This window comes from Mus caroli, chromosome X, assembly GCF_900094665.2.
Source record: "Mus caroli chromosome X, CAROLI_EIJ_v1.1, whole genome shotgun sequence".
Classification (NCBI taxonomy): Eukaryota; Metazoa; Chordata; class Mammalia; order Rodentia; family Muridae; genus Mus; species Mus caroli.
The window spans coordinates 2,040,506-2,056,597 of NC_034589.1; the positions used below are offsets into that span (position 1 = coordinate 2,040,506).

Sequence of the window (16,092 nt, forward strand, 5' to 3'; positions counted from 1 at the left end):
TGTAGTCCAGGCTGGCCTCAAACTCAGAAATCCGCCTGCCTCCGCCTCCCGAGTGCTGGGATTAAAGGCGTGCCCACCTCGCCCGGCTGAGATTACCTTTCTTGTTCTTGGGGTAAGGAGCCAGTTCCTCTCTGCGATGGTGGCGTCGGTCTTTGCCCTCTTCCCGGTCTGCCTTGTCAAATGCCCGCTCTCGTTCCCTGTCCCGATCTCTCTCTCTATCGACTTTGTCATAGTTGCGCTCTCGTTCTCTGTCATTCTTCTCGTGGTTTCGGTCTGCCTTCTCGTGGCTCCTGTCTGGCTTCTCATGATTACGGTCTGACTTCTCATGATTTCTGTCCACCTTTTCAAGATTCCGGTCCGACTTGTCCTCAGCATCTATGGTAACACACAAATCCTGAAGCCCCTCTCTTACACATATGGTCTCTCTTCAGCCTCTCTCCGAGACTGCAAGAATCACTGAAGCATCCCTGCATTTGCCAACTCACCTGCATTACTGTTCCTGACTTTCTTGGCAGATTTGGTAACGACAAAGTTAGGATCATGTGGTGAGAGCCAGGACACAAGGTCTGTCTCCACATTCCAATAGTACGGGAGTCCGCTGTGGGCAGTGAGAGGGAAGGGAATGTCAGCTCAGATGTCCCTTATACCACCTGTCACCTCAACCTGTGTCCGGATCTGCTTCATGGTCCCACATGCAGATCTCTTCCCTCTCAACCCACAGTAAGAGAGAACACAGGAAGGGCAAAGCCGCCATGTTGTCCATGAAGTCCATCCCACCATGTTGGTAGGCTCACCAAGAAGGGTCAAACACCTTGTACCAGCTCGGTGGCAGACCCTCTATCCGGGTGGCCTCATAGTCAACAGGATCATCATCGTAGTCTTCAGCAATAATCTCTTCCTCTGGCTCTGGAAGAATGGGGAAGGAGAAAAGCAGCTGAATTACCTGGTAGTGATGATGATGATGATGATGATGATGTGTGTGTGTGTGTGTGTGTGTGTGTGTGTGTGAGGTGGGCAGGGGCGTTCTCCTCCTATTCTCAGGCATGGAGACATGACTGACCACTCACATCTACACCACCGTGCAGGGAAGACAGAGAAGTACATGCTCAGAGTTGATAATCTTCAAAAATTTGATATCCAATCAATTCCTGAGTTCAGATACCATGTGGCATTGTATTATCCCAATGTATTTCAATGAAATGGCTTGGAACAGTAGGGGGTTTGCCTAAATTAATGGCTAATCTATCCATATCCTGAACATCAATGGGTTTCTGGCTCATGAATATTGGACAACAAGGAATTAATGTAAACATTGCTTTGACTCTATTCCTAGGGGCGGATATACAGCAAGCTTGCAGCAGACATCTAGTGATAGTAGAATAAAGATGGTGTCTCTTATCAGCCCAGTGCCTGGCCATCAGTAAGCGCATAACAGATTTAAGCTCTGGGTATAATTAACAATAAAATGCATGTGCCTACAACATCATAGTGACACCAAAAGAGATGTCAGATATGATTGTCCATATTGCTAATAACCACTATCAGCAGTAGGCTCAGTACTCAAAAAGATTTAAAAGAAACACTAATGATATGGGGTTTGCCTGAAGCCCTGGATTCATATCCTAACACCCCCCCAAAAAACAAATATCAGTGGTCATTATTAGTACTCTTAGGCACAAAGTCTATGTCTGGCACAAAGTAGTCTTGTAATAGATGTCAATTGTCCATACAATAATATGATGTACTTTTCCAGTGCCTAGCACACCATATAGGTCAAAACTCATGCCCCACTTTATTACTATTGGCCATACTGTATAATTAGCAGCTAGTAATACAGTAAACCTTACTAACAGATCATCTTTAAAAAAAAAAGATTTATTTATTTATTGATTGATTGATTGATTATATGTAAGTACACTGTAGCTGTCTTCAGACACTCCAGAAGAGGACATCAGATACCATTACAGATGGTTGTGAGCCACCACGTGGGTTGCTGGGACTTGAACTCAGGACCTTCAGAAGAGCAGTCAGTGCTCTTAACCGCTGAGCCATCTCTCCAATCCCCAGATCATCTTTTTTGACTGTTAGCATATCATACATGCCAGGAACTTAGGCAGCCCTAAATAAATGTTAATGGTTATGGTGCCCATCACCCAAGTACCTCTGCTGAGGTAAACATAGAGCATCAGCATCCTGTCACTGTATTTGGCACATAGGAGACTGCAGGATATATCAGATGTCTTTTTGCACTCTTAATCCTAGCATTAGGAAAGCGGAGACAGGCAGATCTTGATGAATGCAAAGCCAGCCTGATATACACAATGGGTCCCAGGCCTGCCAGAACTACAGAATGAGACCATGTCTCAAACATTAATTAAATACCATGCAGTCATGGGTTTATTTTACTTATTTTCTGATACACACACACACACACACACACACACACACACACACACACACACATATATGTATATGTATATATACATAATACATGTGTACACACAGACACATATATATATGGCCTGGAATTCAATATGTAAACCAAGTTGTCTCCTGTGATCCCTTTTGCTTGCCCCGGCCATGCTGGGGATTAGAGATGAATGCCACCATTCTTAGGTCTATTTGTTTTTTATTTTTTGAAGACTGGGTCTTGCCAAATTGCCATGTCTGGCCTTGACTTCCTGGGCTCAAGCCATGTTTGTAGCTCAGCCTCCTTAGTACCTGAGATATTTGTACCTGCCACCGTGTCCCCTTGATTCATGATTTAAATTAAAGCTATCCTTCCAGCCTTACACTTCACACAGTACCCACCAACCACGAAGAAGTAATGGATATCAGAAAAAAATTATATTGACAACGAGATGCCTGCTAGGCCATGCAAAATACCAAGTATTAAAACCAAGGTGCCGGTCAAGGAGATATACTTCAATAGAGCGCATCCAAGAGCTTTGGTCTAACCCCAGCAGTACAAGGGGGCGGGGGGGGGGGGGAAGATGCACACTAGGACCGCAGAAGATGGCAGAGCACTTACTTAGCAAACACCTAGGTTCAACAGGAGCGGGAGGGGGCAGAGAAAGGGGGAAATAAAGAATAGAATAAACAGCAGAACGTCTATTAACACTGGCACATGATAGATGCATCTGCTTTTAGTTTTCTCACCCGGCTCCAGATGTTTGAGGATGCCCCTCTTCGCCAAGCGGGTCTGCAGCGCAACAGGAAGCGGCATAGTGGGTTGCTGACCAGACCTAGAAACAGACAAGACAGTACTGAAGGGCAGATCTGATTAACATTTCAATCTGGATAGCCAGTAACCATGCGTGTGTTCATTTGACCCTCTACACACACACGAACACACACACACACACACACACACACACCTACGTAACTGCAACAGTAGCTGGAAGAGAACAAAAAGGCGTGCTAAAAGATGAAAAGAGATATGTAGCAATATGGCCAGAATTAGGATCAGCAGAACTCTCCGGACCCAGGCACTGGAGACCGGATGGACCAAAGACCCAGTTCCTCTCTAGACCAAGGCTCCACCCATCACCCAAGGGACCAAGTGCCACACACCCGCAACCCAGAAATGGGATCACCCAACGTTCCTTAAAGTCCGCACGGTGGGCGGAACCAAGGCGCTAGGATGGGGGAGATACAATGCCAACGCCATCTCCAGCTTTAAAAGAAAGCTTACGCCCCGGCCTTACCAGTACAACTGTGCGGTTAGTCAAAGTCTATCTCCTTACCCTCCTCTCCCTCGTTGGCACAATGCTTACCAACACCGAAGGGCTCTTGGTTTAAAGCACACCACGCTCCTCGACTCTCCCCAGTTGCAATTAACTGGTCGCCTCTGACGCTTACAGGGAACGGATGTGGCCCTTCTGGCTAGCCAATAAGAGCGCGCCGTTGGCCTTACGTAAACAGAGAAGACCCAATTGTTCCCTTGGTCTACGTACAGCGCCTCAGAGCTTGTGGGCGTCTCGGAGCGGGAGGGGGCGGGGGGAGTGTCTCGCCCGCGCCAGCGACTGCGCCAGGCCGGACTCTGGCGCCATGGAGGAGTACGCTCGCGAACCTTGGTACGGCGATGGGCACAGGCTTCGGGACAGTCCGCGCGACGTTCAGGCGGACAACGGGAGGCGGGCGGGGAAGGCAGGGGCCGCAGTGTCAAGTCCCTGACCCGGGAGGCTCGGAAACTTCACTGCCTCAGCGCATCCGGCATGGCCCCTCCCACTCGGACTTCGTCTAAAAACCGCCACCGTGGAGTGTCCCAGTCTGTGCGGTGTGGGACAAACTATCGGACTGTTGCCCTGGCTCTTCTCCTAGACCCCCCTTTGTGAGCCAAAAGAGAAACGCTGGGCAGATCCGCCGGTGAGGGAGGAGAGGCGTGGAGCCAATGTCCACAGGGTTTCTTCGTGTGGCTTTTCTCAGGGTGGCTTTTGACATAGGATAGGGCATGTGTGAACCCACTGTGGGCTAAGCCAGATGGCACCTGGCTCTTCCGCACGGTCTTTTGATTTGTCCGTTTTATGTTTTAAAAGGACACAAGAGTTTCTCTGGACGTGCTTTTTGTGTCGGAGAACCGACTGTCAGCCACCCTGTTTATATTTTACTTAAATAACGTTTGCTAGTTAACACTATTGAAGCCTGACAAGACAACTCTTCCCCCCCCCCCCGACCCCCCAGACAGGGTTACTCTGTGGTGTAGCCCTGGAAGTCCTGGAACTCACTCTGTAGCCTTGAACTAAGAAATCCTCCTGCCTCTGCCTCCCAAGTGCTGGGATTAAAGGCGTGTACCACCACTGCCCAGCACATGACAACTGATTTTTGATAGTAACAAAAACCATTTTGTTTTTGGCTCCTGGTTCTAGAATTTGAGGGACTCTGTTCTTCAAATCTAGTTTCAGGTAGAACTCTCTGAGAACACTGTATTGTCAGAAACAGTCATAGGGGCCTCAGTGGTAGGGCAGTTGATTTAAGCAAGAGACAGATTGGGGGGGCAGGGGGTCCTAGGTTGCAAAGCCATTTGATTTTTGATAATAACAAAAACAGTTGTATTGATGCTTGCTTGTAATCAAGAGTACTATTCTGGTGCCGGGCGGTGGTGGGGCACGCCTTTAATCCCAGCAATTGGGAGGCAGAGGCAGGCGGATTTCTGAGTTCGAGGCCAGCCTGGTCTACAAAGTGAGTTCCAGGACAGCCAGGGCTACACAGAGAAACCCTGTCTCGAAAAACCAAAAAAAAAAAAAGAGTACTATTCTGCCAGTAATAAGCCTATCGTTGGAAGGCAATGTGGTGAGACACCTCCACTATCTCAAATTTTTTTCTCACTTTTGTACCACAGATAGATTTACAAACCTTTTCTTTGGGGTTTTGTATGTTTGTTTGTTTGTAGACAGGGTCTCACTATAGAACCCTGGCTGGCCTCGAACTGAGTAGACTAGGCTGACCTCAGACCCCCAGATCTACCCTCCTCTGCCTCCAGAGTGCTGGTATTAAAGGTACAAACTTTCTTTGTGGGACAGGGTCTCCATTTAGAGCCCAAGTTGGACTGCCAACTTGTGATCCTCCTGTCTCAGCCTTCCAAGTGTTGATCACAGGTATGCAGAACCACATCTGGTTTCCCTTTCTGGCTTTCTGGGGAATATAAAAAGTGTCAGAACTAGTTTGTTGTCATCTGAGGTATTCTGCATCAGTCATGAGCTTCCCTGTTTGGTTCTCCAAGCAGGGCAGGGTCTCACATTAACCCAATCTTTTCCTTCCTGCTTGCAGCCCATGGCGAATTGTGGATGATTGCGGTGGAGCTTTCACCATGGGTGTCATTGGTGGTGGAGTCTTCCAGGCTATCAAGGGCTTCCGCAATGCCCCTGTTGTGAGTTGGGCCTTCCTCCAGTGCTGTGGGAATCTGCGGTCTTGCTGACATAAGAGTACTGCTCTGAGCATACTGAATATTCTGTTGATTGTTCACCTACTGTGTGTTGGGCCTGGCTTCTGGATTTAGGGTTTGAGGGGTTCTGTTGTTCTTAAACTATTCAGCTAGAACTCTGGAAATACTGGACTGTCAGAAACAGTCTTAGGGGCTAGAAGTATTTAGCTCAGTGGTAGAGCAGTTGATTTAAGCAAGTGGGTGTGTGTGGGGGGCAGGGGTGTCCAAGGTTCCATCTTTAGAATTAGAATAAAAAGAAAAGGGTTAGCATCAAATTTTCAATGTGTATACATCATAGATTTTACCTCAAGACAGTCTTTGGGTTAAAATTCTGTCTATATGGATGGTGGTGGCACACACCTTTAATCCCAGCCCTCAGGAGGTAAAGGCAGTCAGATCTGTGAGTTGAGGCCAGTCTGGTCTACAGAGTGAATTTTGGGACAACCAGGGCTACATAGAAAAACCCTGTCTCCCCCACACCCCCTCAAAAAATCCTCTATACAGAAAAATGACAGGAGTTGGACAGAAAGAACCTTTTTTTATTTTTTTGGTTTTTCGAGACAGGGTTTCTCTGTATAGCCCTGGCTGTCCTGGAACTCACTCTGTAGACCAGGCTGCTGGCCTCAAACTCAGAAATCCGCCTGCCTCTACTTCCCAAGTGCGGGGATTAAAGGCTTGTGCCACCACTGCCTGGCAGAAAGAACCTTTAAGTTGAAGGAGAGAGTAATATAATACCTTTCCTTTGAGCTCCACCCCTTGAAGATAGAAGGTTCATTGGATTTGGCTTAGCAAGCATAAGGTATGCTTACTATTGCCTCTAACAGTGGTGGAGGTGATGGAACACAAGACAGGCATATATATCCCTAGAGCTTGCTGGCCAGTCAGCCTAGCTAGAAGTCAGTTCAGTGAGATACTCTGACCTCCACATGTTCACACACCTGCACGGTCATGTGTATATACCACACAGACATACACAAACCGTTTTCCGTAGCACAGGTTGGCACACAACTTCAAATCCTCCTGTCCCGGCTTTCCAAGTACTAGCATTCCAGGCATCTGGCAGCACACCTGGTTCTGTAGCCTTTCTGTCTCGCTCGGAGTCGTCCTCAGCTCCTGGAACTCTCCTTTCTACATCTTTGTCCATAGTTCTCATTCTTGGGAGTCTTCGCATGTATTGCGCTCTCCTCTTTTTTTTCTTCTGCACTAAGGAATGGAGTCTGGTGCCTCCATCCTCCCATCCTGCATGCTAAGAATATTGCCCAGCTGCAGCCTCAGCCTCCTTCACAGGTTCCTCTAATACCGGTTCGCTTTGTTCCTTGCTCGATGTCATTCTTCCTAGGGCAGTGGTTCTTTTTTTTTTGGTATTTCGAACAGGGTTTCTCTGTATAGCCCTGGCTGTCCTGGAACTCACTCTGTAGACCAGGCTGGCCTTGAACTCAGAAATCCACCTGCCTCTGTCTCCCGAGTGCTGGGATTAAAGGCATGTGCCACCATGCCTGGTAGGGCGGTCGTTCTTAACCTTCATTTTTTCTTTCATTTATTTAACTATTTGTGTTTTCCTATTCACTTTACATCCTGCTCACTGCACTGCCGATATTCCGCTCCTCAACCTCCGCAGTTCTGGCACATCAAATGTCTGTGAGGCTAGGTACTTCTCTCCCACTAAGGCCAGAGAAGGTAGCCCAGCTAGTAGAACATATCCCACAGACAGGCAACAGCTTTTGGGATAGCCCCAGCCCTATTTTTTGAAGCATGATATCTCTGTGTATCCCTGGTTGTCTTGGAACTGCCTCTGTAGACCAGGCTGACCTTAAATTCACAGAGATCCACCTGCTTCTACCTCCTGAGTGCTGGGATTGAAGGCATACGCCACCCCAGTTCTCAACCTAATTAAAGGGTCCAAGTTTTGTGACCCTTTAATACAGTTAGATCCTCATGTAGTGTTGACCCTCAACTATAAAATTTCATTGCTACTACATAAAAGTTCATGTAATTTTGCTACTGTTATGAATCATAATGTAAATATCTGTGTTTACAATGTGATGGTCTTGGGTGACCCTGTGGAAGGGGGTCCACCAAAAGGGAGTCAGAACCCGTGAGTAGAGAAGCACTGCTCTAGATTGCATTTTGCTGCCTGAGGCTGTCTTACTTGCAACTACTGTGTACACTCACTCTGAGACCCCTGCATATTGGATGTAGCCTAGCATGTGTGCCTGCTCATTGTATATTGAGTGAGTGAATGAGTGAAGAAATGAAACTGAGCAACCTCACTCTGAGAATATCTCTGTTGGATTTTCTCTCCATCCTCCTGGTTCTTTGGCTGCTGCTCTGCATCTAGTAGCTTTCCCATGCCTTCTTTGTTGCAGTGCTGGGCTTAGACGAACTCTGAGCCTTGCTCACTATGGACGCATGCTCTACCACTGAGGACCTCAGCACCCCTTCCTTTTTATAAAGCCTGCAACCCTGCCTGCCAGTGAGTGCTCTTACCCCTCCCCTAACACCTCTCCTTGCTTTCTCCAGGGAATTCGACACCGGTTCAGAGGTAGTGTCAATGCTGTGAGGATCCGAGCACCCCAGATTGGAGGTGAGATTGTGGAACCATAAAGATGTGTTAGGAACTTTAAGGGTAATTGATCCTTTGAAACTAGACTGTAAGTTATAGGTCCAGATTCTAACTCAAAGCCTGACTGCAACTGCGCGACAGTTTAATATGAAAGGGCACGCATTCTGTGGTTGATTTGTTTTCGAGACAGGGTCTCTCTGTGTAGCCTTGGCTGTCCTAGAACTCACTCTGTAGACCAGGCTGCCCTCACAGAGATTCTCCTACCCCTTTCTCTACTTCTTCCTTCCAAGTCCTGGGATTAAAGGGGTGCACTCCCAAGCCTGGGGGCTTCTGTAGTTTAAATCCAGATCCTGGCTCTTCCCTGTTCGGTGACCTGATGCTAGTAGCAGTCTTCTTCCAAAGCTCATCTGATAATGGCAGCATTGACCGCCCAATTGGCAGTTTTAAAATGAATGCACATGGTGCTTGCTCACTGCCAATTCCTATGCTAAGGCTTTTTATCATCATAACTAATTTGTTTGTTTGTTTGGTTGGTTGGTTTTTGGTTTTTCGAGACAGGGTTTCTCTGTATAGCCCTGGCTGTCCTGGAACTCACTCTGTAGACCAGGCTGGCCTCGAACTCAGAAATCCACCTGCCTCTGCCTCCCAAGTGCTGGGATTAAAGTCGTGCGCCACAACGCCCAGCTCATTGTAACTAATTTAAAGTTGCAGAACTCAGCTAACACAGACTACTTCATGTAAATATTAGAACACAGTAAACCCCCAGTAAACATTTTAACCACGGATTGTGTATTCCTAGCCAAAATGCTTGAGGCCAGAAGTTGTTTTCCATGTCAGAGGCTTTGGGTTTTACAGTACTTACATATGCAGAATGAGATATTTTTGGAATGAGAACTAGTTCTTTTTTCTTTCTTTCATTTTTTTCCCCGAGACAGGGTTTCTCTGTATAGCCCTGGCTGTCCTGGAACTCACTTTGTAGACCAGGCTGGCCTCGAACTCAGAAATCCTCCTGCCTCTGCCTCCCGAGTGCTGGGCTTAAAGGCGTGCGCCACCACTTCCTGACTCCAAAGTGGTTTTTTTAAACACTATAAACATATGCAATTGTTTCTTGTATTATAGTAGAGATGGATTGAGCATGCTAGACAAGTACTCTGTCACTATGACAGATTCCTAACACTGTATATTTCATTTTTTATTAAGAGATGGAATCTTGAGACTGGGAATGTAGTTTAGTTTGTAGAGTACTTACCTAGCAGCACAAGCCCTGGGTTCACTGCTTAAAATCTGGGTATGATGGTGCCCACATGTAATCTTAGCAATGGAGGCCGATGAATCAGAACTTCAAGGTTATCCTTGACTACATAGCAAGTTTCAGTGCAGCCTTGACTTAATCAGATAGTGTCTCAAAAAAGAGGGAGAGATGGGGGTATCAGGATGTGGTAAAGCAGTTAAGTAACCTGTGAAACCCAAAGCAAACAAAGCTACCTGCTGTAGCTCCTCCACCTCCCATGGAGCTGGGGCTACTGGTGCCTACCACCACACCAGCTAGTTTTATAGCAACATGTTTGGTTCTCTTGCATTTTTTACTGTTTCATGCTATATGAGGTCAGCTATGGAACTCTCTGTTTCTGGTATCGTGACCATGCTCAAAGAGTTGTATGTAGCTTTTGAAGCCTTTTGGATTTCTAGATTATGACTGTTTAATAATATATATTGTGTTCTGGCTTTCTGCCCTCTTTTCCTTCTCCCTGAAATCAAAACCAGAATTCCAACTCCACGTGGTATTTACAGGGTGAAAGTTGCTCCATTGAAAGCTGTGTGAACACGCCTTTAATCCCAGTACTTGGGTGGCAGAGGCATGTGGATTTCTCAGTTTGAGTCCAGCCTAGTCTATAGAGTGAGTTCCAGTACAGCCATGGCTACACAGAGAAACTCTGTTTTGAACTGCCCCCCTCCCAAAAGAAAGCTGTATGAGAGGTTAATCTGCTTGTGTCCATTTTCCAAATAAAAGTGAAAGGATTGCCGGTCGTGGTGGCACATGCCTTTAATCCCAGCACTCAGGAGGTAGAGGCAGACGGATTTCTGAGTTCAAGGCCAGCCTGGTGTACAAAGTGAGTTCCAGGACAGCCAGGGCTATACAGAGAAACCCTGTCTCGAAAAAACAACAAAAAAAAAAAAGTGAAAGGATTTTCATGATAATAACTACAGCCCCAATTAGATGTGGAACCTTTCACAGTGGGAAAGATGGACTATACCTAGTTCTATAGCTGGACTTTCTTACTTCTTGTATTTGGTGCTAAGGTTGTGACCCATGGCCTCCTGTTTTTGAGACAGCCTCCACTGCATAGGTGTCTAAGCCTTTGCAGTCCTCCTACCTGAGCTTTCCAGGTGCTGGCATCATACTATATCCTGGTCATATTTATTTGTCTAGAGGAGGGAGGGGATCACCCTATGCAAGTATCTACCACAGAGCCACATCTCCAGTCCCACCACTCTTTCTTGGCCAGTCTTTAGGCCTTGGAAGTTTCCAATGTTGAGCTACGTGGAATCTCAGATTGTGTGATTCAGACTCTTATTTCCCCTACAGGTAGCTTTGCAGTGTGGGGAGGTCTGTTTTCCACCATCGACTGTGGCCTGGTCCGGCTACGAGGCAAAGAAGACCCCTGGAACTCCATCACCAGCGGAGCATTGACTGGAGCTGTGCTGGCTGCCCGCAGTGAGTGCTCCCAGCCTCTAACCCCAGTCCTTGCCCTGTTCTGCCTGCCCTTCCTCAGCTGTGTCTCTTTCTGCCTCCCAGGTGGTCCTCTGGCCATGGTGGGCTCTGCGATGATGGGGGGCATTCTGTTGGCCCTCATTGAGGGTGTTGGCATCCTTCTCACCCGCTATACTGCCCAGCAGTTCCGCAATGGTGAGAACTTGGTGGGCAGTGGTCAGGGAGAGTCAGGAAGTACTACCAACCTTCTCCATGCTTCCTCACCTCATTACCTCATTCTCCCTTCTCCAGCACCCCCATTCTTGGAGGACCCCAGCCAGCTAACCCCTAAAGAGGGATCTCCGGCCCCAGGTTATCCCAACTACCAGCAGTACCACTGAGGAAGCCGCTGCCTGACCCTGCCACCGTGGGAGCCGTTCCTCAGTTCCCTCCCGGATGATCTACCTCCAAGGGAGGACTGGCTCCTACATAGCCCTGAGAGGCCTTCACAGAGGGCCTCTAGTCTACTCTGGTTTTGTGGTAGGGGTGGGGGCACCCCAGCAGCCTTGTCGTATGGGTTCCCTTTTTGTGTCTTAGGGCATCCCAGCTTCACACGTGTAACAATTCTCTTACCCCAGAGCCCTCATGTGGCACCCTGATGAATGTTTAAAGCCAGTTTTGAAATGTCTGTGTATGTCTGCCTTCAGTCACCCAGATGGCCCTCTCTCTCCTCAGGAGAAGGGCTTGGAAAATCTAGGGCTTGAGGTTTCATGGTGAATGGGTTTGAAGTTTTTTTGTTTGTTTGTTTTTGTTTTTTTGGTTTTTTTTGCATTGGGAAGTGGGAGAAAAAAAGCAGGGTCTCAGCTGGGCATGGTGACACACACCTTTAATCCCAGCACTCGGGAGGCAGAGGCAGGCGGATTTCTGAGGCCAGCCTGGTTTACAGAGTGAGTTCCAGGACAGCCAGGGCTACACAGAGAAACCCTGTCTCAAAAAACCAAAAAACAAAAATCAAAAAACAAAAAAAAAGGAAGAAGCAGGGTCTCACTATGTTGTCTAAGCTGAACTTGAACGTGTATGATACTACCACACCCAGCCTCTAGTAAAGGTTTACAGAATGAATGAGCAAGGGAGGGAATAGTCAGAAAGATGAATTAGACACATGCATAAACGTGGCTAGGTGCCTAGACATGCTTTGTACAAACAGGGAAGAAGGACAAGGATTGCTGGGCATGTGTATGCTGTGCAAACATACTCCAGACCCTCCTGGTACAAGCTCCCCGTGGAGAGCATGGGAAACTAGCCTCATAAGAAAAGCCTTTGCCCTGGGCATGGTAGTGCACACTTTAGTCCCAGCACAGAGGCCGAGGCGGAGGCAGACAGATCTCTGTGAGTTGAAGGACAGCCTAGTCTACAGAGGTTATTCCAGGACAGCCAGGGCTGTTACTCAGAGAACCCTGTCTTGAAAAACAAAAGCAAACCAAAAAAAAGAAAAAAGAAAAAGAAAAGAACAAAGAGCAAAAGCTGGGCAATGGTGGCACACACCTTTAATCCCAGCACTTGGGAGGCAGAGGCAGGTGGATTTCTGAGTTCGAGGCCAGCCTGGTCTACAGAGTGAGTTCCAGGGCAGCCAGAGCTACACAGAGAAACTCTGTCTCGGAAAAAAAAAGTCCATGTGACCATATTACAGCTCTGGGGTGGAGGTCCAGGCATCAAAAGAAAGCTGTCTCTCCCTGTCATTTCCTTCTTTGCTGATGGCTAGATCTTTTTACATTTGCTGTTTTTTGTTACTGTTACTAATTACATTTTAAATTATTTTTATTTCATTTTTTTCATATATATTTTGATAGTATCTTTCCCTTCTCCACCTCCACTCAGATCTTCTCTTCATCTCTATCCACTTCATTTTATCTTCTGCTGTTTCTTTCTTGAGACAGGGTCTCACTTTTTAGCCCTGCCTGTCCTGGAATTCACTCTGTAGGCCTCAAACTCAGAGGTCTGCCTGTCTCCTCTGTTATCCCGATGGACCGCTCCCAGGTTCTGACATGTTGTGTGAACCCTTAAGTGGATGGGATAACTCTTGTCTCTATTGGGGTCCAGTTGCATATAGAGGCATAGAAACTTCCACTGTGACTGCTGCAGTGCGAATAGGCTGTGAATAAGTGCTAGGATTAAAGGGGTATACTTCCACACCTTGCTTGCTGTTTGTCTTTCAAGACAGGGTCTCAAGTAGCCCTGGCTGGCCTCCAACTTGCTATATAACAGTGGCTTGTCCTGTGAACTGATCTTCCTGCCTTAGATTCCTAACTGCTATGGGGAACCAGTGGGTTTTGTTGTTGTTGTTTATTTGTTTGTTTTTTAAAATAAGGTCTCAGTATTATTGTCTAGACTGACTTCAAAATCCTCATCCTTTTGTCTCCCAAGTGCCAGAATTGCAGATTTGTTTTGTTTTTCGAGACTTGGTTTCTCTGTGTAGCTCTGACCATCCTGGAACTTGCTCTATAGCCTGAGCTTGAACTCAAGAGATCCACTTGGCCACCTCTCTCTGCGTCCAGAGTGCTGGAATTAAAGGCATGCATCACCACTGCCCTGCCCAGACTTTTTAAAAAGACTCATTTATTGGGAGTGCGGGTAGACATGTCACAGTGTACATGTGCAGGGTTAGGCCTCCTCCCTCTCTGTTGGTTTCCAGGATCAGATTCAGGTAGTAAGGTTCTATGGCAAGTGCCCTTACCAACTGAGCCACTGGCAACCCAGTTGTTTTGGAGGGGGTTTGGTTTGGTTTGGTTTGTTTGTTTGTTTTTGAGACAGAGTTTCTCTGTGTAGCCCTTGGCTGTCCTGGAACTCACTCTGTAGACCAGGCTGGCCTAGAACTCAGAAATCCTCCTGCCTCTGCCTTCCAAGTGCTGGGATTAAAGGCATGAGCCACCACCGCCTGGCTCCAATTTGTTTTTTAAGGGTGACCACAGTATGTTCAGAAATGAGTTTTCATTTGAGGAGAGGGAAAGTATGGGAAAGATCCCAGGTTCTGACATTCTGTGTAAACCCCTCCATGGATGGGATAAGCATTGTCTCAACCAGGGGTCAAATGCCATATAGAGGCACAGAAATTTCCAGAGCTGGGTTGGTTTTGTCACTGTGACTGCTGCTCTACCAGTGAGCTCATGGATAATATATACATTTTGCAAGGCCTACATAATGAGATCCTGTCTGAAGAAAACAAAATGCGGGGCAAAGTTGAATATCTTCCACTCTCAGGGAAAAGTAAATCAAAATTATACCAGGATTCTGTCTTTCTGAAGTGTAAATTGCTGTCATCAAATGATGAGGGACTCCTTCTACAGTGTTGGTGAGAATGTATCAGTAGAAAGGTTACTCAAAACAAATAAATCTACCATATGACCCAGCTCTACTACTGGGCATACACCTAAAGGAGCCAACATACCACAGAAAGCGCTCACACATCCGTAGTTATTGCACCTTCATACACAGCATTGGTGATCTTCCTAGGTGGCCATGAGCTGAAGAGAAGATAAAATATACATGCGCACACACATGAATACGACTAGAATTGTAGTCATCTGTAAAAGAAATTACTTTGTAGGAAATTTGATGGAACTGAAATATTGTTATGCAAAACAAGCCAGGACAGGTATTCAATCGTTTTTCTCTTGTGTAGACTGCAGAACAAAAAGACAACATATAATTAGGAGACAGACTGTTAGGGAAGAAGATAGGGATGAGGAAGAGGAGAGAAGGGTTAGCCGGGGACATCCACAGTAATTCCTATGAGGTTTTCTTTTGTACACTTAATATCCATTGGGGGAAAAGGCCATGTGACAGGCAGGATGCAAGATGCAGGGAGACAGCTGTGAGGAGCTCCTTTAGATGGACACAACTAAAGGGAAGAAGCAACTTGAGAGGAGTGAACAGCAGGTGGCATCGAAGCGCTTGCTTGCCCTTTGTGTTCAGAGACTGGACTCTGCCTCTGGCCTCCTCGAGCTGCAGCTGCCTAGTTATTTTGCAGCAGACATGACTCACCTGCATCTTTCTGGTTCCTTCAAATTTTCTTTTGGTTTTAAAAGGTCCCTAACCCAGGCTGGCCTCAAGCTGTCTTCTCATGTCTACATGTGTGTTGTGTATGCAGAAACACACACCCACATAGACACAAATAGCAGACAATGACCTTGAGCTTTCAGTCCTGTCCTCTGCTTCCTGAATGCTGGAATTACAAGGTTTGTGTGACCAGGCTCTGCTTATTTACGTGGTGCAAAAATCAAACCCAGGTCCTCCTATGTGTTAGTTAGGTAAGCATTCTCCCAATTGAACTATGTCCCCAGCTCTCAGATCAGCTGCCCAGATTTCTCCTGTGCAATGCTGGTGACAGCCGTGGGAAAATACCAGTATATGTATACAACTAAAGGGAAACAGCAAATTGAAGAGGGGTCACAGGTAGTGACATAGAGGCACTTGCTTGCCCTTTGGGTTCAGGGCCTGTACTCACAGGGCATCAGGCCTCTATCACATGCTGGCCAGAAATGGTGGCACACACCTTTTATTCCAGCATATACTAGGTAGAGGTAGGCAGATCTCTGTTTGAGGCCAATGATCTCCATAGCCAGTTTCAGAGCAGTCAGAGCTATAGACTGTCTCCAGAGTTAAGTAAACCTAGACCCTTATACCAGACAAGTACTTCCCCACTGAGCTATGCCCTAGCCCCTCACCTCTAATTCCTCCAGCTCCTTTATGCCCATCTGTTTCTGTCTAGGATTTCTTTTTTTTTTTTTTTTAAGATTTATTTATTTTTATTATACGTAAGTACACTGTAACTGTCTTCAGACACTCCAGAAGAGGGAGTCAGATCTCGTTGCGGATGGTTGTGAGCCACCATGTGGTTGCTGGGATTTGAACTTC

General features: G+C 46.8%; 2 protein-coding genes across 2 annotated transcripts in view; one reads left to right on the forward strand and one right to left on the reverse strand.

Moving 5' to 3' along the window:
• Positions 1-3,864, reverse strand: part of Pqbp1 (polyglutamine binding protein 1) — a 4,858-nt gene extending 994 nt beyond the window's left edge. The window contains 5 exon segments of the mRNA XM_021153554.2: positions 97-375; positions 486-598; positions 795-906; positions 3,160-3,245; positions 3,777-3,864. Coding sequence (XP_021009213.1) covers positions 97-375; positions 486-598; positions 795-906; positions 3,160-3,226 — 571 coding nt within the window. The 5' untranslated portion in view covers positions 3,227-3,245; positions 3,777-3,864.
• Positions 3,865-3,949: 85 nt separating this feature from the next.
• Timm17b (translocase of inner mitochondrial membrane 17B) lies at positions 3,950-11,866 on the forward strand. Its single transcript, XM_021153349.1, has 6 exons — positions 3,950-4,076; positions 5,770-5,869; positions 8,444-8,507; positions 11,074-11,202; positions 11,284-11,394; positions 11,491-11,866. Exons 1-6 carry the CDS (start codon positions 4,051-4,053, stop codon positions 11,577-11,579), a joined length of 519 nt encoding a protein of 172 aa, XP_021009008.1. The 5' UTR covers positions 3,950-4,050; the 3' UTR covers positions 11,580-11,866.
• Positions 11,867-16,092: the final 4,226 nt, after the last annotated feature.

Coding starts and splice junctions, on each gene's coding strand:
- Timm17b (XM_021153349.1), top strand. CDS start 4,051: ATGGAGGAGTACGCTCGCGAACCTTG. Junction 4,077..5,769: donor GAGTACGCTCGCGAACCTTG/GTACGGCGATGG, acceptor TCCTGCTTGCAG/CCCATGGCGAATTGTGGATG. Junction 11,203..11,283: donor AGCTGTGCTGGCTGCCCGCA/GTGAGTGCTCCC, acceptor TCTGCCTCCCAG/GTGGTCCTCTGGCCATGGTG.